The sequence below is a fragment of the Phalacrocorax aristotelis genome, chromosome 12 (genome assembly GCF_949628215.1).
Source record: "Phalacrocorax aristotelis chromosome 12, bGulAri2.1, whole genome shotgun sequence".
Classification (NCBI taxonomy): domain Eukaryota; kingdom Metazoa; phylum Chordata; class Aves; order Suliformes; family Phalacrocoracidae; genus Phalacrocorax; species Phalacrocorax aristotelis.
The window spans coordinates 20,658,146-20,678,901 of record NC_134287.1 but is presented as its reverse complement, the minus strand read 5'-3'; the positions used below and the strand labels follow the sequence as shown (position 1 = coordinate 20,678,901).

Below are 20,756 nucleotides of genomic sequence, written 5' to 3'. Positions count from 1 at the left end.
CTGGATGGAAAAGAAGGAGCAAATCCAGAAAACAGAGGAACTATGGCTGAACATCTAAATAATATTTTGCTACCAATACCAAACAGAAAGACTTAAAGGATCTAGCCATCACAACTCAGAAAGAAATCATTTCGTAAGTCCGACGTAAATGACACAGCCGCCAACGGAAGACTGCCGAGTTAAAAGTTGGCTCTACAAGTACTTGTGCAAATCTTTAAAAGAATATTACATTTATTTCTGGAGGGCAAGTTTTAAACTATTGGCCTCAAAACAGGTGCCCAGGCAGAGATTTGGAGGTTACAGTTAGTTCACACTCTCCCTGCTCCAGCTTAAAATGGCCTCGCTTTCAATTTCACAGCTAAATCTTCTCAAGTTACCTAAGCCTTTAGGACAGTTTCAATGAATTAAATATATGCCAAGAAGAGAGGGCTTAAGAGTGATATGCCCTGTAGTTAATATTCTTACACAGAGACACCAGTGGAACTGCTCACAATTTTCTGCTCAAAATAGCCTTTCAAGAATATGTAATTGCCACGCACGAAATGACCTTGTAACATTTCCACCAAAAACTGTCTTGCTGAAATAGGAGAAAACCCATCACAATCTACTGGGAACTGTAAATTCAAAAGGCTGTTAAAATGGTAGCATTTATTTGACTTAGAATATACCATCTGTTCCTTTTATCAAATAGTCATATATAGCTCTTGGTAAGATCTTCATATGAAATACCATGATTTTTTTACACGGTAAATAAACCCTGTATTATAGATTAACATATATTAATGTCATAGCATATTCTCTTGCAGATACTTTTGGTCTAAAAATAAACTAAATCGTAAAAATCAACATTTTTATTTAAAAAAAAGAAAGAACACTGCTCAGAATTAGATAAAGCATTACTTGCTAATAAAGTTACCGTTTCTGAAAGGATCACTGCTTCAGACTGCTGCAGAGAAATATCAGTAGATTTAAATTCTTTATCAAAGATCTCTTGATGCTTGCTGTTCCTTTTCTCCTTCTTCTTTTCTTTCTTGTCTTTATCTAGGTCATCCTTGTCCAATTTATCTTGAGACCTAGAATGCATCTTTTTTGGCAGGAGGGGCTCCAGCACAAACCTACAGAAAATTGTGTTGCTTAGACCGATGAAATACGATTTTCAAACCACCTCATCTTCATTTACATATTTCCCAAAGTCTCACTTAAGTTAACGATGCTTTGCTAATCCAAGAAAACTCATTAGAGAGAAAAGGAGGGGGCAGAAGGTCATAAGTCATAATTGTCTTACAATAAAATTTACTGCAGAACTGCTGAAGAACCAGTGCCGCGCATTTCCCTGCTCTGTAGTAAATTTACTGGTTTACAGCTACACAAACTCCCGAGTTTCACTGCATGTGGTTTACATAAAAATGAGTTTCTAACTCAGTGCTCCCACTGAATATGCTGTGGCACCACGGCGGGCGTGCCAGCAGGCGCCTGGGAACTCCAGAGATTGAAGGAATGCCACCCCTACTCCCCCTGCACCTCGGAGGCAGCCCGTGTGTCTGCCAATGGCTGTAAGGATTTCTTTAAAAAACAGCCACGTCCCCAAATTCTTCCTGGACTTTTGGTTTTTTAGTGGAGAAAGAGGATGTATTTATTTCCCAGAGGGGGAATAACAGTTGAATAATTGTTTTGCAGAGGTGTAGTGGTTTTCTGTTGAACATGCCCAACGTAAAAAGCTTTCTAATCCTTGGAACTCATCAAAATTACAGTACCTTTTCAGGGCAAAGCAAACCGTATCACCCTTAAGGGCGCAAAGGAAACACCTATACCCAGCACAAAAGCACGAGGCGTAGAGGTTTAACCGCAGACGCCTTCAGTAGCACCCTGTGTGTGTATGCTTAGTTTTGCAGGCGTGCATGAGGATATATAGCCTATACGGGTGTGCGCATACATGCTCACAGATCCACACCCCTGCTCACCTACAGCATGCCCTGGTGAGGGGGATCAGGCTGAGCTGAGTTGTTCTGATATTGCAGATAAACTCAAGAATGAAAAATCCATCAGCTAATAACAAAGGGCAGGGCTTGTTTCCAAAGATCAGATGCATTTTCCCACCTGGAATGCTTCAGGCGTGTGAATACAGGCAAGGCTGACATACTACCACCATCACCTCTGCAATTTTTACAGTCCATGACTACAGTTCTGGCTACAAGGGGAAAAATCCTTAGGGGTTCAATAAACACAAGGAAAACTTCCTTTTTAAAGGACTTTTTGTTTTGTAGGGAAAGCACTGTTCTGAGTAATATTGGAACCCTTTTTAGCTAATTTTCACTCAGTGATTTAAAGGAATCTCTCTTATCTCACCTTTTTTTAATGACTAGTTTAAATAAAAGATAAAGAGGTATTTTTGCTCTTAATGAGCTAAAATATTCTTAGCTAAAGTATTTTATAATTGATTTTATATTATACACTAAACAAACTACTGAAATCATACCCCAGTCAGAATTACACTGACAGATTTTAGGAGGGCGTCTAAAATCATCATATTGCAAAACCAAAACCAAACCAAAAATCCCCAGACAAAGAAACCAACTTAGTTTTTGACATTGGAAAAGCATTCACTATGCCACGGTGACGCACGCACGTACAGGGCACAGTCTTCGCTGTGCAATACCGGCAGATGCATATTTCAGACAATTTGCCGTGAAGTTATCCTAATCATCTCCGTTAGCAGCAATATCCAGGAGCAATACCCAGAATTATTATTTTTTTGTTGTTTGAAGCACGAAAGGCCCTTCAGTTTTGAGCCTAAGTTAGCTCATTTGACGGAAAGAGGCTCAAACCAGTACCTGCGGCAACAGCCCCTGAGCCATTACCCTCACAACCAAAAACCAAAATCACATGGGCTGGGAGACACAACTGCAAGCTGTTTTCATCCCGTTTTACAGCTAGGGAAAAGGGAGGGCAAAGATTTCCCCGGGGCCACAAAGTGTGTCAGGACAAAGCCCAGAGCAGAAGACAGCTCTCCGACACCGCCTGTTTCAGCCACCCAACTCGCATATTTTAGCCGCTCCTGCCGGGCTCCGCTGGGCGGGAGGGCAGTGGCAGCCGCCTCGCAGGCTGACTGCAGGTTTACAAGAGGAATTGCCAGTCTTGAGACAATGATTAATTGCTTCCCTTCCAGGCATTACTATTATTAGTACTATTAATTGTTTGTATGAAACGTATCGGTGATAAAATGGGCTGGCATGCCACGCTCTTACTTGAAGTACATTATGACTTTCAACAGATGGCAAATCCCACGGGCACACTGGGACTTCCCCCGCTTCCAGCTACTGCTTGCAAGCGCTCAGATTTGTACTTCTAAGTCCCACTTTAAGCAGTGAATAAACCCAAGGTCCTTTTTTAAAGTCAGAGTTTTATTTATACGTAGAGTTGGGAGCTGTAAAACACGTACTACGTCAATGTCTGCTTTGAGTTGTTACCGTTTAAAAGCTCCAAAGCAGGAGAAGCTGGAGATGGTGTAAAAGAGAAGTTGGGTGATCCGGGCAAGACGGTCTCTCGGCTCCATTTTTAATTGTTTTTCAATTCATCTCTAATCTCAGGATTAACATATGGAGAGGGGGGATATGGAAAGCGGGAGAGGACAACTGACCATAAACGCAATCAACTACATGGGTGAACTTCTTCCAAGTTCTAGTGACAAACCACCCACAGGATTTTTAGTGTCATCTGAATTTTTGAGGCCCTTCATTATGTTATTTACACCTGATGATTTTTCTTCTGCTCCACTGATCAAGCAAAAGAGCATTTTTTTCAGGTCTCCTCAGTGATGATAGTTGTTCATTATATTTTCCTCACATGTATCACAGCTGTATCGCTCCGGGCTCAGAGCAGGAGCTGAGCTGTACCGTGATCTTTGTGAGGTTTAGTTTTTTAATACACATACTGAGTAGACTCAAGAGATCCTCCAAAACTGCCAAGCGACACCTACTACAACAAAGCTGGGATGCAGAGGTGAAATTTAAGAAACTAGCATCCAATGAGAAAGAAAAATACATACAGTGATTCTGAAGGGAAAAAGAGGTAAAGGCAGGCAGGGAAAGAATCAATGTTTTCCTTCCGAGGTAAAATAAAGTTGCCCACTAACCTCTGATGGAGTTACCCCCAAGTTCCAGCAAGACAACTTTTGTGGATGAATTAGCCAAAACACATTACTGTCTCTGCTGCCCTACATTTCTATCCCCATGACTCACCGGGTATACGTTACAAAGGGTAACGCAACGAGAGCTCAATTGCGCTCTGCGGTTCTTCCCAATGGGTAAATAAACTGTTTGCGATCACGGTAAGTATCATGTTGGTCCTTAGGTGCTGTATTTAATTTTACTTGATGCTTTTACTCTCTAGTCAGGTAATAACTCCCTCTGAACGTGCACAAGGGACACAAATGTTTCTAGCACGCCTCTGTAAGTGAGCAGCCCTTCAGCAGGCTTTAAAAAGCCGCCACCTTGGTCAAATATTGAGTTTCTGGGTTATGGGAAACCCTGGGGAAGGAAGAGGGAGAACGAATTCTGAGGCTGCATGGAATCCCTAGCAAGAAAACAGATGATTTTAGTCTTTGGAGGGATGCAACTATGAGACAGGGGTTATCAACAGAATCCCCAGTTCTCGTGAAATATCTTGGTAAGTCTTCAAGCACGATCTTGCCACAAGCAGCTTTTCCTCTGGCAGCAAAAGTGAGAGGAAATGATTGAGCAGTTAGCTAATCCCTTCCTTCTCCCACGCCCCACCTGGTTACCGCGACAGGGCCGCTGAACACACGCCTCACCACTGACGTTGCAAAAGATCACTTGAGAACTATTACATTTGCAGTACTTTAAAAGGGGATAATTTATCTCGTTTTTTTGGGGGTTTTTGTTTGAATGCTTAGCGGGTTTGGTTTAACTTTGTTTTAAAGAGGACCAAGACGACCATTATGTATTTATCTTGGTTAACAGAAAGGACAAGGAATATATGCGATAAATGCCTATATAGGTTTGGGTTTTTTAGCCAATATGAGGCTGTCGCTTAAAAGCGCCATCCCCACCCCACCCTAGTTACTCACAACGTTGTGTCCCATTAATGCTTGTGGGGCATTATGAACCAAATCTGGAATAAAACACACTGAGAAAAGACCCAACCACAAAACCCCACAGTTCCTCATGAGATCAAACAAATGCCACACAGGACAGAGGAGGATGGGAAGGAGTAACACTGTGATAGCACTGAGATCTGGAGTGGGGCGGTGACAAACCTCAAAACCTGTAGATGTGCACAGCAAATCATGCTTTACAAAGATAAGCCCTGGACGACTATTTCTTACGCACCCATCCGAGCCAGGTCGAGAAGGTGTGCTGTCGGAGGAGATGGAAGACACCGATGCAACGGAGAGGGGTCGTGAAGACGACGGCATCGTGAAGGATCTCACCATAGACCGCGGCCGACTGCCTCGTCTATCATCCAGACTTGAAAGCTGCAGTAAGGAAATACAAGATCTTACTTCTTAAATCACAACATAGCTGACATCTGGTTACCAAAAGCAATGCTGAAAGATTCAACGGTTTGTCTTCCATGTAGAGCTTTACATTATTTAATTATACATTGTGTTTAACAACAAAGAAACAAATTCTAAAGAAAAACCTTTTAAAGGACTAGGAAAAAATATTTGGGTCCTCATAGGCACACGCATAATTCTAAACATATTCCAATAATTCATTTGTTTCAATGGTGTTTCCAAGCTTTTTTACATCTGGGCTTTAAAAAAGGAGCTTTCTACAAATAACGGGTTTTTTTTTTTCAGTCCACCTCTGCAATTGAAGTGACTGCCCTGTCAGTATATTTAAATGAAATGGAGTTTAAAGAAAAAAAAAAAAAAGAAAAAGAAGGAAAAGAGGAACTTTATGTCAAGAGAGCCAATTTACGGAGTGACATCTAGGTTAAAAAGAAAAATATATGAAAGATTCTTTTTTTTTTGTTTCAGACAATTTCAGAGTTCTGAATATTTATACAAGCTTTGTCAGTCATTAATAACTGATATATGCATAAAATAATTGAACTCTTCCAGTCAATAAATAAGAACCTCATGCTGTTTAATTACAGGTGTATTTTCCACCCCGTCAACTACTGGTAGATTGGCCTTGTACAAGAAAGACAGAAGTGATAAAACTCCATCAATCCTGACAATTCTAACTGGTGGGTAGAGTGAAATTAGAAAGATAACACCACCTGCCTATGACTTTCCAGTCATCTCCCCGATGATGTAAATGTGTATTATTGAAGTGACTGACATGCAAGTATCATTAATGTCAATTATTCTTGTTCTCCTTGGGAACGAATTACTATTTGAACTCTTCTCTTCCTAAATATATTAGCAAGATGGGGTTTGAAGGACTGCAAATGGAACATAATTTAGAAGGAGACCATAAAGGCTGGCACGTTCCCCATAAGATCTCAGTGTTCCCATTAAAAAAACCAAAAGTCATCAGCATAGACAAAAGTAAAAATTAATCTCTGAAGGAAGGCCTGTCCTAAAATAAAACAGGATACTGGCACGTACTGCTCCACCGAGGTTTTGGGCACTCGGAGAACAGCGTCACTTGGCACGGTTTTGCTGCCCCGCCTGCTGCAGCGCCTTTGTTGCCGCCTCCTTAGTCCAGGATGCTCTGCCCGTCACCGAGCAGAAAGCTCAAGCTCTCTCCTTCACCATATCCCACGTCATCCACTCCTCAGAATAAATCTCCGTGGGATTCTCGAGAGATAATTTGGAACCAAATTCACACCCTGTTTACATTGACGTGATTGGCATAACATCCCTAAACTCAGTGGCATGCACCCACTAGTGACCGTAACCAGAACTGGATGAAGAGGGTGCTGGTTTAAGGCTGTTCAGGCATATCTTGGCTGCTTCGTTCTTTTTGGAATCTGTTTAGTGACTGCTGCTCATGTAGGGGCAGAAGTAAAATTGGAGAACTTGTAATTTTTATAAATTTCTTTTATTTTAATCTCTCAATCTTTTATTTCTTAATTTATTAAGGATTAGATTGTGCTGGATCTCCCATCTGATATTCTTGCCTTGGCGGGTTTAAGGATGGGAAGGCAGGAAGCGCATGAAGAAGGCACTATCTTCTGTGATCTCCTCTCTGTGCAGTTGTGCTTTAGACACTGAGCTTTCAGGTCCAAGGCAAAACCCAGAACTGCAGATGTTTTTAACCTCATGGCTGCAGAGATAACCTTTAAAACCTTAGCCCGTGCAGTGGTACCTGCCTCAGTACATATGTGAATTGATGCAGCACCTCCAAAACTGACGACCCAACCCCAACTGGGGCAACCGTGCAATCTGGTGTTTTTGCAAGGAAGGACCCACTATTTGATACCGCGTCCTTCGCCTGCTGGGACCTGCTACTGGCTTTCTCATTAAAAGGCAGTTAATGGGATTACAGGGCAAGCTCCTTATCTGCTTCCAGGGTGCCAGGGGAAGCCAGGGACGGAGACGAGACGCAGCGCAAAGTGCAGGCCGGCAAGCTGGCTTTCCTGCACCACGGCCCAGTAATTAATGGTCTGATGGTGTTTTCCTTTGTTTTTAGATGGCTTTTGCTGACAGAAGGTGGATCTGTGCAATCTTAAAAGTAAATCACTGCTTTTGGAGATCATTTGGTTTTAATACCAGTCCTTTTTGTGGGAAATGGTTTCTGGTATTGGATATTTTTGGGTCCAATTTGGGGAAAATGATACTACACTTGGTGCTCTTTGGAGGTAAAATTTTCTCTAAAAATTGGGTGAGTGCATAGCTTGAAGCCCACTTACGTAGCCTGAGCCAAAACAAATGAGGCAACTTGTTGAGTTGCGAGCAGATCTGACAATTCCAAGTTCAGCTTTGCAGTAGAGGGGGGGGACCCCAGAATTTCCTGGCACTTCCAGCGTGCTGAGGATAGGCTACTGCCCCCACGGCACCCCGTGGTGCCACCCTCCTCCCCAGGGGAGCGGGGTGCGTGGGGTGACCCCGGCCGAGGTGGGGGTCTGCAGAGCCACAGCTTGCCATCTCAGGGCCGGCGGGATGAGCCGACTGCCTGCCAGGTCGTCTCGGCAGCCCGTGCACGGTGCGCTGGCCACCTCTGCCTTAGAGGGTCTTTTCTGGTAAAGGTATGTGCTTTATTTTCTGGAGCGGGGAGAAGAATTGTACTGCATATGCAAGTCTCACATAGTACCGTCATGTCACAAATAAACCTAAAAATTACAGCACGTTTACAACACCTCTGTCAGGACCACCAGCAGATGAAGACAAGGGAGATAAAGCTCACCCTAGCAGCCTTCAACGTATAATGAGGACATCAGCTCCGCACGGTCAGTCCTACAGCAACTCTAACCATTGCATCTTGGGTTTTTAAAGAATTTAGAAGACTGATCATAAAATAGCACCCAAGCCATGTGGCTTTTGACTGAATTATCAATGATATTCTTAATTAAGAAGCTGTAGGCTGGCTTTCGGCTTTCCTCCCCGATGGGTAACACTCCGATTAAAAGCAGAACAAAACCCCACTGGAAATGCCACCAAATTCTTGGCTGTGCCTTAAAGATGAAGCAGCAACTGAAAATTGCCCATTGGAATGAGAGAAACGTGAACTCCAGCACCACTAAATCTCATTAAGTAGCAGCTATCTTTTCATTGCCTGCCTACATTTAAGGCGATGCCAGAGCACACAGGGCTGCACGCTACCGTAGAGCAGCACGGCCCTCACATCCCAAAAGGAATTACATCTCTGAAAGGTGACATCCAGCTCTAGTAAAACCATGCTACAGTGGCTTTTCTTTTTTTTTTTTTTGTTAAACCCAATTCCTTAAAAATGGAATACTGAAGAATTATCTTGACTTTCAAGCAACAGATTCAGGCAATTTAGAAATTGTTCCTGTGCTAGAAAATGAAAGTACCAAGGCTTTCCGAACATCTCCTACAGCATCTGCTCAGTATTTAATAATTTGGTGACCACTGAGAACAACCAGGCAATGTGGCATCAACATTGCTTTTTTAATCAGTGGGAATTATAATACAAAAATACAGTTGCCCATAATTTAAAGAAATTCCACATATTTAGGAACCACGAAGTTAGCGGGTAGCTTACCACAGCGCGGACCCCATACTGTTTTTCCACTTTGTCTTTCAGCTGCCTGAAGCAAGCCTCCATCCGCTCGTGGAACGGCCGCAGCGCCTCCGTCACCTTCTCACCGTGAATCCGGATGCCTTCCGCCAGGAACGGGATCTGGAAAGCAGAGTTAGAATCATAGAATCATAAAGGTTGGAAAAGACCTCTAGGATTATCAAGTCCAGCTGTCAGCCCAACAGCCCCAGGCCTCCTAAACCATGCCCTGAAGTGCCACGTCTACACGTCTTTTAAATACCCCCAGGGATGGCGACTCCCCCACCTCTCTGGGCAAGACTCCCACACACATTGCAGGAGGAGCGAAAAATCTCATGGAATAATAACAATAACACCACCACAATAACAACAACACTACAATAACAACTATTATCATCACCATAATCATTGTCATCATTCATTGTATATGAAGCACAACATAGTAAAAAAGGATCTAAAAATCTGTTATACACGATTTCCTTTTTTCTCTGTTAACCAAAGTCCTTTAAAATTAATGCACCCACAGTTCTGCCCAGCAATCATATACTGAATTTATCAGATAGCTCAAATATTCCTGTGATGTTATATTCACAGGCCCCCATACATGCTGTGCTTTAAAATGGCAAACTGATGAATGAGGACTCTCACACCAGGTTATTAATATCAGTCCTTTCCCAGTTTTGTGAGAATAAAACCTTGAAGGAGGAAATACTTGTATGTTTTCTTTAATAAATGCTATGCCTAAAACTGCAAATGAGCTACATCCTTGGACACGTATATATTGCAGAGCCATATTTATTAATAAAATATACAGCTTTATATACTATACATTTCTCCTTAGACAAATTATTTTATTTTCTTTGGGAACAAAAGAGAAGAGAAAAAAATTAAATTAATTCTCCTTTGTAACTGAAAATAATCATTTATCTTCAAGGCTTCTGTCACAAATATCCATGACAACACAGGATTATATAATTAGTTCATAGTGTGGAGGTGTAGCTGACCTTTTAAAAGGTTTTAAGAGAGACATTTTCATTCCCACAGCTATCCAGACATACCATTAGAGTTTTCTACCTCCAGCTTAGGAAAAATATTTCCTCTTCCAGGTCCGTTTCAGCCCACACAGTGCTCTGATTCTAACTTAAGATATTCTCTGCAGCAATCAAGCTAAGAGGCTTCTTCTTAATAATTCATAATTAAATCATAATACTGATTAAAAACAGATCTTTCTAATAAGACCGAGCAGCAATCAGAAGGACTAGTTTATTAGTAAGGAGAATAATAAATACACAGATGAATTACAGAAGAACAAATTCAAGAAATCTTATCAAGATGATTCCCTGTGATTTGGCCCTATTTAAATGGACACAGTTTCTTCTCATAGAAGAGAAATAAGAAAAATGACACTCTTTTTTACTGCAGCCACTTCTATTTATAACCATATGGATTTCCACGCTACAAAAACGAAACATTAAAATCAGGAAATTTCCCTGCTCTGAATAAGTAAATGAATTTCCAAATGTTCATAATTATCAGGCCACGCTGACCCTCCTATTTTGCAGGGATAAGTGGTCACTTGGCTCATTTATTTAAAAGAACCTGCTGACTTTTAAAATGGATTCTTTTAAAAAAAACTCGAATTACCGAGATGAAGTGCTCGTGGGTTCTGAAGCTTAGCTCTGAGATAATTTTTACAAGCAGAAAATGCACTAATGAGCCTGTTTTAGGGATCAGCCGTCTCCAATTTAGCAAATCAAGCAATATGAAGTAAATGACATTTTTTTTGTCAGGAAATACCCCAGTCAGGAGAAAAAAAATGTAGGCGCTTCCTTCTGAGCCCCAAATTGCAGGCGCTAAGGAGGGTTTCACCGTTGGTGTACGCCAGAGGTATACACCAGGTGTATACAACCGGCCGCGGAGAGCTTCTGGCACGTGGAGAAGCAAAGTAAGAGGAGTGTCGGTGGCCAGGTCTGCTGGAGTGAGCGAGGGTTGGGCACCTGAAGGCTGGTGGCCTCCTGCTACGGCAACTTTTGAGTCAAGACATGGAGGAACGGGCAAGAGGAGGCACCGGCTATAAGGGAATGAAAGACGACCAGAAACCACAGAGGAAGAAAACGCTTGTTATTCCTTAACAGAAGCTGAATCTAATAAACCTCCCTTGGCTTCGCTATAGAACTTCTGCAAGATTTCTGACTCAGGATATTTGGTCTCCCTGTCCAAGACCACTTAATCCTTTAAACATTCATCAAGCGTAGAAAGAAAGGAACTTTGGACTGTTTTACCACTTCTGCTTCACCTTCTTCTACTACCTTCAAAATTCGCCCTACACGTCCCTTCCAGGCCTTGACACAGGGAAACGTGGTGACGAGTGACACTGAATTTTAAACCTTTATGGATCTTCGTTGGGTGCGGCGACAACGGCAGAATTCTGCCACATTCACGATATTGCCGGTTCATTTGCCTTTGGAGCAATGGGTGGGTTTGCTTATGGCTCTATTTCAAGGTGCCCTCACCTCGAAAAGCAGTAAAGGTAAAGGTAATGTAAGTAGCTGAACTAGAAATAAATGAGCTGAATTGGAAAGGAAACCAGCTTGAGGTAGCACTTATTCCGTAACCATAATCTTTTGTTGATGTTAGAATTTTATAGTTCCACTGCAACTTAAAATTATTCCCTGATTTTTTTTTTTTGGTTAAAGATCTTGACCTTCTTGGCTGGAAAGGATGAAGAAGCTACATCCATTTGAATTATTAAAATTAACCTTAAATCTTAGAAGAAAATCTTTCATAATGATGGTGGTATAACACATGATCGTAAAAACTTAAGCTCGCTTTGCTACAATCCTTTCAGCCATGTAGGAGCAGCCCAAGATTTTACGTGACATACTGGTTTAGGTGTGCTGTAAATACATTAGCTAAATGCAGAGTGACTAACGTCATCAATCATTTATTTAATTACCATAATTTCAATCAATCATTTCATTATCTTCATGTTCAAATAAAAGATCAGCTTGCAGCGATGCAGTTGCATGGGAACATTTTTTTCTAAGTTGGAAAAGCACTGAGATGGACGAAAATGGACAACGCTTTACTAACGATATTTATCTGAAAAAATAATAAGACGGGAAAAAATGTATACTTGAAGTTCAGAGGAATTATGAAAGGATATTATCCAGAAGGGCATGAATTCCATAGCACAGTGGAGGAAAAGGTAAGGTAAGGGGATAGAAAAAAAATTAAATTTAACCAGTCAGCTGATAATATGTTTGTCAGGCTACTATTTCATATATCCAGATTGATTTATACAGCATCAAGAAAATCTGCACATGATCACAAAAATCCAAGCCCCACGCTATTGAAAAATGAAAACTCATTTTTGCTTTCGATCACTGTCAAGCCCGTGATGAATTCAGACCAGGGCCTCACTTCGGAAAGTTTCCATAACAACCCCCTCTCCTGCCACCAGCCGGTGTTTGCCTGGCAGCTCCCCGCCCCGCTCCCACCTACTTACGCTGCCAGTGTTCTGAAACCGAAATAATTCCAGAGGGGGGGGTTAAGTTTTAGGATATTCTAAACGTATATCAAATGTCTAAGGTAATCTAAAAGCACTGACTTCTGCCATGGAATGGCTAGGCCTTTTAGTGAAAAGAATTTTCAGATATAAACCCAGTTTTTGATCCCTTTTCTCTATTTTTCTGGTTTTGATTGTTTTGGAACTACAATACTGACAGGAAATCACAGATTTAAAACCACTGAATAATTAAATACAATGTGATTAGCTGCCATACATATTTTCAAATACTAACATTATTTCAATATACAAACGTCACCAAAGTGACTCGTTGCTGAGGAAAAGCGTGTTTGTAATTCATCTGAAGTATCGCTGTCAGAGGCAAAGACAGAGAGCTGACGGGAAGTTAGTCTTCTGGGGTCAAATTATTTTCCTCTATAAAAACTTAAAGCTCCTAAAATCTGATCTTCCGTAAAAGCTCACGAGAAAATACATAAATAAATACATAATTTTTTTGCGGACCAAAAGAGATGTCCTTCAGTGACAGTTTCGTGGTCTTCAGAGGACTTTTTTTTTTTAATTCTGTATCTTTGGTTCTACTACCTCTAATACTGAAGCCTACAGAAATGTAAATTATCTCCTTTATTATAAAGACAAAATTGAATATAAAAGATAACGATGCACTTTCTTCTTCCAGGGGAAAAACACTTCCAATCATATTGGTATATTATTAGTTATTATAAAATTATCTTGAGACTTCTGGAAAACGTCCAGTGTTTAACGATGAAACAAAATTGGAAGTGTTTCTTGTTAGCCCTGAAAAACATCCTCTGGAACATGTAAACCCAGTTCTTCACGCAAGAAGGGGTTCCTGCTTTGTCTCAGGTACCGGGCTGGACACCTGGGTTCCAGTCCCGGTTCACGAAATACTACCTGCGTGGTCTTACATTCAGATGAGTTCTGCTCTAATGTGTCATCTCAGAAATACCAGGTAATTTCACATGCGTTATGAATCCACAAAATAATGGTTTTGTACCATGTTAAGTTCTAGAGCAAATGAAGCCGAGGTTTCACAATGATGATTTACTAAATATTTTGCACGCTAGTTAATTTTTGCAACTCTCACGTTTAATATTCTGTGCTAAAAGGTACTGCAAGTATACACGGAAGTTCAATAAATAGAAAATATGTTGTTTGAAGGAAGAAGTGAGTATGTGAAGTCCCAGTCCATGCCAGCAGGAGGAGGGATTCAGGGTTAAGCATTTCATCTTACTGTCTGAGAATTTCTGAAATCAATCTTAGAAAAGTAAAACGCAAAACTAAATTGCCAATAATATTAACCAGCATTATTATAAATATTTTCTCATTTGATACAGATGAGATATTTTCATTGTGTTACAGTTACAAAAAAAAAAAAGAACAGAAAAGAAAAGAAAAGAGGTTGATCATGTTTGTTCCTTGTGGGTTTATCAAACGACAAATGATGTCAGATTTGAAAAGATGAACTTTAGCTCAAGATCCAAGATGGTTTTAAATGCCAAGGAACTGTACACAGGGTGAATAGTTTAATGTCTGAATTTTCTCAAAAGTGACACTAAACCCTCTTTGTACAGAGTTGGCCCTGACCAACCTGACTTAAGATTTTTTACCTGCCAAGCGATCAGATCCTTAAGTTTTTCAATCTTCTCATGATCTTCTGGATGCTCGTGCATGTACTTTTCAGTAAAAAAAGCCTAGTCAAGAGAGAGAAATGAGCAGTTATTTCAGAAAATGAATCAACATCTACCACAGAAGAATTACCTATAGCAAAGATCAATGAATCAACGCCAAAGGTCTGCAAAATAGCAGTAATAGCTACAAATACAAAGTGAAAATCCAGGAAAGAGATACAGATGTCTTAATCTTAAAACATTACAATGTCTTAATCTTAAGACATCAATCTTTCATGAGCAGTAAAGTGGGCAGATGAGCGTATGGCGATCAAGACCAAATCTCACGGGCAACCCCGCAGAGGACCTCTGCTCTCTGGAACGACCTTCCGGCAGTTCCCAGGGCATAAGAAACTTTGGTAGATGAAATGGCTGAGAGTTACAGAAGGACATAAACGGACGGACACAGTGACACGTCAGTCAGCACACACCTTCCCCATTTACGTTACCGAATACACGCTGCTTGTGTATGCTCGCTTAATAGGATTAATATGCACAACATAAATAGCAGATACAGTGCTGATAGTTTCCCACTGTTAATATCTTATCCCATATAACTTTAAAAGCTAACGTTGTAAACGTGCAGTTAAGAATATTTAGACGTATTTCCAACTGACCGCTATCTCAGAAGTCTCTACCATTTGATTAATCCTTTAAAATTTCAAGCATTTGAAAGGAAGGGAGGGAACTGCAGTTGGTGACTTTGGTCACTGAAGCTCAGATGTCCAAGCACGTGAGAGCAGACGCTGGAAATGTCATCAGCCTCAGTGCCTCACTCTCGCAAGCAACTGTCCACCACGTCCCTGCGTAAGTACTCTTGCTGCCAAACGTATCAACACTTACTTGAAATGTAGAAGGCAAAAATGTATCCATAAATACCAGAAAGGCATTAAAAAAGGTAAGGTTTAAGCAACGGCCTACAAAGCACACGTGAAGGGAGGCTCACACACGCACGCACGTCCTGTGGCACTCCAGGAGAGGCCAGGCTCAAGAGGCGAGGCGCTGCAGGATGGATAATTTTGACATTACCTTCTCGTAGTTCGTGAACCCTCCCATGACTGCAGGATCCACAATGCCGTTAAGGAGCATCGAGAGAGGGTTAATGGGTAGATTTGGATCATTTAAATGCTGCTGAACCATATTATTGATCTTATCATTTGTTAGCTGCATGGTTTCTATTGCGTTTTCCAGTGGACTAATTTCAACCTAAAATAAAAACAAGAGGAGGTTTCAACCGAGGAGCAGAGCTTTTAACCTGCCACAGCAGTAGCTGTCCACCAAAGCACCACATTTCAGGAATTTCAGAACAAAAGATATTTTAAGCAATAATTAACAGGAAGGGTGGTTTCAGGCATTTAAATATTTGGTATCTATACACTGGAGTATCTGATACGATAATGAATATCAGTGGAGAAAGATAAATGCATTTCACGGCTCTAGGACGGCTTACGTCTCAGCACAACATTTAAGAAAAGCTCTGACAGGAATCACATGAGGTTTCTGGCGGATTACGGAGAACATCAGAGATTACGAGTTGGCGAGTTTTAGCAGTACAAAGAAGATCCAGCTTAATGGAACAGTAAGAAAGAAATGATAACTTAATGTGGATTTTCTGATGGAAAATGTAATCCTAAGCAGCTCAAAAATCAAGAAGATATTTTTGCAGTGATTATTTTGGTGTATTTCCCAGGAAATGGAGGTTAATATGTTGAAGAGATGATTTCTAAGCTATCCATTGTGCCTTTTCCCACGAGGCCACATTTTCTTCATCCGCATGTTGTAACTGAAGGAAGAAATGTTCCTTCTCACATAGCCCGGACGCCCATGAAGAGACCTCCGTACATGTCTTCATGGGGTAAATTAGCTCTTATACTGTGTCAAACTTGCTTTATTTCAATTGACTCACCTCCAACTATTATTTATGAGCAGATACTGTGTCTTTTGGAATGACAGTTACTCATATGGAAAAAACGGTATTAAAATATTTTAAATATTGCTAAAATACGTACATTCAGTGAACGGGCTAAAAATTACTAACTTGCAGCAACCCAGAATGCAGACAGGCCTCGCTGGAAGACATAGCCTACTTCCATTAAAAAATGACGTGGTAGGAATAGAAAAGGAAGGTTAATTGAGGCCTGTGAGCAAAATGCAAGTGTATATTTGATTACACCCTAATTTCCATAAATTCTACATAAACAAAGCAGCGCTTCTACCTGGCTATCACTGCTTACCATGTTTCTGAGAACCACTTATAATCAAATCTCTTTAGTTGTTACTCTTACACCTGCCATCTGATTACATCAAAGATGTTTTAATTAGCATTTTAAAAAGTCTGCGTGGTGAACTCTTCTGGAAGGCAGGTACCAAGCCTGTTTGTGCTGCGGCTGCGGAGCAGAGCAGGCTCAGATGGACAGACGGCCACTGCCCTTCAGAGCTGGGCGTGCTACGAAGTGAGAGTTGGACGGGGAAAGCAAGACCCTATTCAACGTCTGATTCGGCAAGAACCGTTGCATACATCACACGCTAAATTTAGGGTTCTGTTATTTGTATTAATGGGTTTATAACTATGCGATAGTTTGTTGATGAACCGTTGCTTTTAAAGCTCTTGAATATCTACAGAAATTAGCACTCATTTTGCCGACAGACATCTTTTTTGACTTTGCTGTATCAGCAATCATGGCTTTCTTTCTCATTCTCCTTTCTTTTAACTACTCTCATAATCCTCCCTCTAGTTTTTTAAAAGCAGATGGAGGACTGCAGTTCCCATCCTACTACTGTAAGCTGTGCTTTGGACCTTACTGAAAGCAATTTATTAAAAATATCTATACTTGTAAATTATGAGCCTTGTTCCAAGTAGCTTGCTAGCTCTGGGCACTACACAACCTATTCACGGCAAACAGAAACGACATACCCCTGATACATTTGCAACACTAAAAATGTAAACATCAAAACAAACAATTAGTATTTGTACTTTTTAAAACCAAACAGAATTCAAAATCCAAGTTTCTAACTCACCGGCTGGCCTCAGCAAATTTTCTCCCTACAACTACTTGTGTCCAGCTAAAACAAATCAGATACAGAATAATGAACGTGTACTAGAAATTCCTTGCAGATAATGAGCAGATTGAAAAGGTTTAGGTACAAGTACTCAGAAGGAATTTAAAAAGCAAAGAGTTTTAAGGAAATTATGCATGTTCTTATGGGTTATGTAACACAGAACGCCGCATTTATGAAATTACTCAGTTCTCTCTCGGCACTGATTTGATATGATCTCACCTCTTTCCTTTAAAGATATTCTAGTTCCATCAATAAAATATGAAATGTGCAAAGCTACTTCAATTCATCGTGTTTAGTGAAACATCAATAATATCTGTATCCATGATCAAAATGTAGCTTTACAGGGATGTAAACCTAGTGATCGTGCTTCCAGCCTTTTAGCTGACAGGAATCTCAAAGAAAGTCAATACCAATTTTGCTACAACTGTGCCAGAGCCGGGGCAAAAGTTACCCGTTGCCGCCTTTCCACGTATTCCTAAGCTCCATTCTGGTATCGTTTTTCAGCTATGTGACTAATATAATACTTACAAAAAGCTTATAGAAAGCACTTTCCCAGGATTTATGCACAGCGTTAAAGGTGCGCGGATACAAATCGCCCGCAGAAAGCAGCCTGTCAGGCTGTGCTCTTAACTCCTAACGAAGAGACCTTCATCAGATTTGCCAGCCTTTATACACAACGCTTTTTGCAATCATGAAGATAAACACAATCTTCTCTATCAGGATTATATTGAAAATACGAAATTCATTAAAAATTCAACGTGTTTTATTCAGCTGCCTATTACTGTCAAACATCACATTCATATTCTGTTACTATAGATACCATAGTAATTTTCTGCATTACTTCTGTTCATCTAAACACAACTGTCCAACATAACCTCAATGGAGCAATGAAAAAGGTTTTAATTAATCATATGCAAATTGTTCTTTTCCTTTAAAAATAAGCCTCACAAGAGAGATTTTAAAACTGCAGTAACAATGTTTTTATTGCTACTTAAAAATTACAGCTGCGTAAGAATAATTTAATCTTAAAGGCGTTTAATGGATATGTCTTATCTAAACAGTCTAAATGGCAGAACAGAGAAATGCGTAATTTGGAGTTACTCTGTGAGGTTGCTAGGGTATATTTTAGCTAACTACGGTGAAGAAACAAAAACAACCTTTAATCACAACCGATAAGCAGAGAAGAGATGCAGACAGATACAATGGCCTCAATTTATGGTATATTTTGAATCAATTACAATCAAAAGACCCAAATCCTCTTCCAAACTTCATCCTAGTTGCATTTTGATGTAGCAGGGTTCCCTACAACACCTCAGCTCCCTCGTTGTAGGTCATTTTAGGCACCTGGCCCATGCCACAGGCTGCGATGCTCACCTGCTGAAAGCCAGAAAGACTTTACAGAAGTACTTCATGCACTTGAACGGACCTTGCCCTGAAGGCCTGGAAGAGTCAGCCCACATTTCCTTCTCTCAGGGGTGGAAAAGCATGACTTGAGTCACCCTCAGTCAATATTCAGCATCCTCAGCAAGCAAGTTCCCTTCTCTTAGGATGCCAGATATAGCCACATCGATTGCTTGTTCACGGAACTGAAGCACAGTCATGCAGAAATATAAATGCTCCCCGGCTGTTTAACAGCCCTATTGTTTTTTGCAATCTCAATAAAGCCAAATTGATCTTACCATGAAAACTGATTTGACTTCAAACCACCTCAGAATCCCCGGTAATTTATACGCTGTCACATAGATGGTTCTCTCGATCCACATATTCTGCAAATACAACATAAACATCACGTTATCGGATGGATAGCTTTTATCTTAAGCAAAGCCTTAAAACGTTATCGCCAGGAAAAGGATCCCCAGTACGACAGACTTTACGAAGCCAGGGGGACATTTCAAATGGAATCTGCTTGGGCAGACGATGGAGTGGCGCCAATTTAGACCTGATACATGATATAGCAGCGACCAACTGCTCTCTTACAAAAAGAGGACACTATGTAAAAGATCCAACTGTTTCACCGGACTGTCATTTTTCCCATGTAACTTCTAGAGCTGTCAAGGACCATCCTCCACAAAACCACAACATCTTGATATAGGGAAAGCTTCTTCCCCAGGAAGGCAGAGGAGCGGTGGGACGGGTCCCCAAGGAGGCTGAGCTGTCCCCATCCTTGGAGGTTTTAAGCCCCGCTGGGGCAAAGCCCTGAGCTGACCCTGGAGCTGGGCCTGAATTTGTGATCCTGTGATTTCACCTGAGCTGTAAACTGCACTGGCTTCGTTGTAACATCTCCTCCGTGGTTTGAATTTAAGGATATGTGATTTAACACCTTTCTTCACATGTGTGTATCCAGTTCATAACTAATGTCAAAGACATCTCTCGGTCTCATTTTGTTAGAACTGGTATGTGTTGGTAGTTCGTCCTATTTATTGTGAGGCTTCTTTAAAAGAGAATTGTTTGTTCCGTCCTCCAGTAAGAGAAGCAGGGCTTTCAAAGCGATTCAGATGTACCTAAATTTGTTAATCTCAACTCAATATCTATTGTAAACTGTAGCACTCTCTAGCACTATGGTTTTAGAAAAAGTGAGTTTCCTACCTCTTCAGCTAAACCCACGAAGATTAGCAAATTAGCAATTTTTGACATAACAGCCACCACAAGAAGCCAAAGCCACCTCAAAGGACTCTCTGAATGAATACCTAGTCTTAGCTGCAGGAAAACAAACACTCAGCATTTAGTGGCACGTTGGTTAGATTAGAGCCTGCTACTACACAGAAAACCAAGTTCTTTGCTCAAGAAATGATGCATTAATATATTACTTTAATTACTACTACTTCTTCACTAACTGCGCCCACCAGAACCCGTGAATAAAACAGTGCCTATAAAATAAAAAGGCAATCAACTCGATGTAACTGGTTGTAAACGTTTTGATGAACACCAGCTATGCTTTAGTGACCATTAGATGAAACGCATGGTTTATTGAAAAAAAAAAAAAAGAAGAAAAAGGCATTACTGCAAAAAGATTTTTAGATGCCTGACCAGAATATTCATGGCAAAACAAGTTTTGGCAAGAGACGTCTGTCTTGTCGGGATATCTTTAAACTTTTTACATTTCTTTCTCAACATAGTTTTTAACAAAGTCAATTCAGCTTTGTCCATTTTTACTATTGGTATGAAATAGAATATTATAAATTGGTTTAGTTGAATTTCTATGAAAAATAATCACATTTAAAGCTAGAATTTATCTTTCAACAACCAAAATAAAATGAATGGTTGACATTCTCAAAATGAAGGGGAATAAACCAGCAAACCCCAAAAGCAGTCTCTTCTCTCTTATTT

At 40.6% G+C, this 20,756-nt stretch overlaps 1 protein-coding gene across 2 annotated transcripts in view; it reads right to left on the bottom strand.

The window, feature by feature from the left end:
• The window catches only part of DOCK1 (dedicator of cytokinesis 1), a 322,979-nt gene that overhangs the window by 18,697 nt on the left and 283,526 nt on the right, over positions 1-20,756 (bottom strand). For both annotated transcript variants that reach the window (XM_075107665.1, XM_075107666.1), the window contains exons 44-49: positions 19,109-19,195; positions 15,399-15,575; positions 14,310-14,393; positions 9,138-9,275; positions 5,349-5,494; positions 917-1,115 (exon numbers count right to left, since the gene is read on the bottom strand). In XM_075107665.1, coding sequence (XP_074963766.1) covers positions 917-1,115; positions 5,349-5,494; positions 9,138-9,275; positions 14,310-14,393; positions 15,399-15,575; positions 19,109-19,195 — 831 coding nt within the window. The remainder of the gene's footprint in view (positions 1-916; positions 1,116-5,348; positions 5,495-9,137; positions 9,276-14,309; positions 14,394-15,398; positions 15,576-19,108; positions 19,196-20,756) is intronic.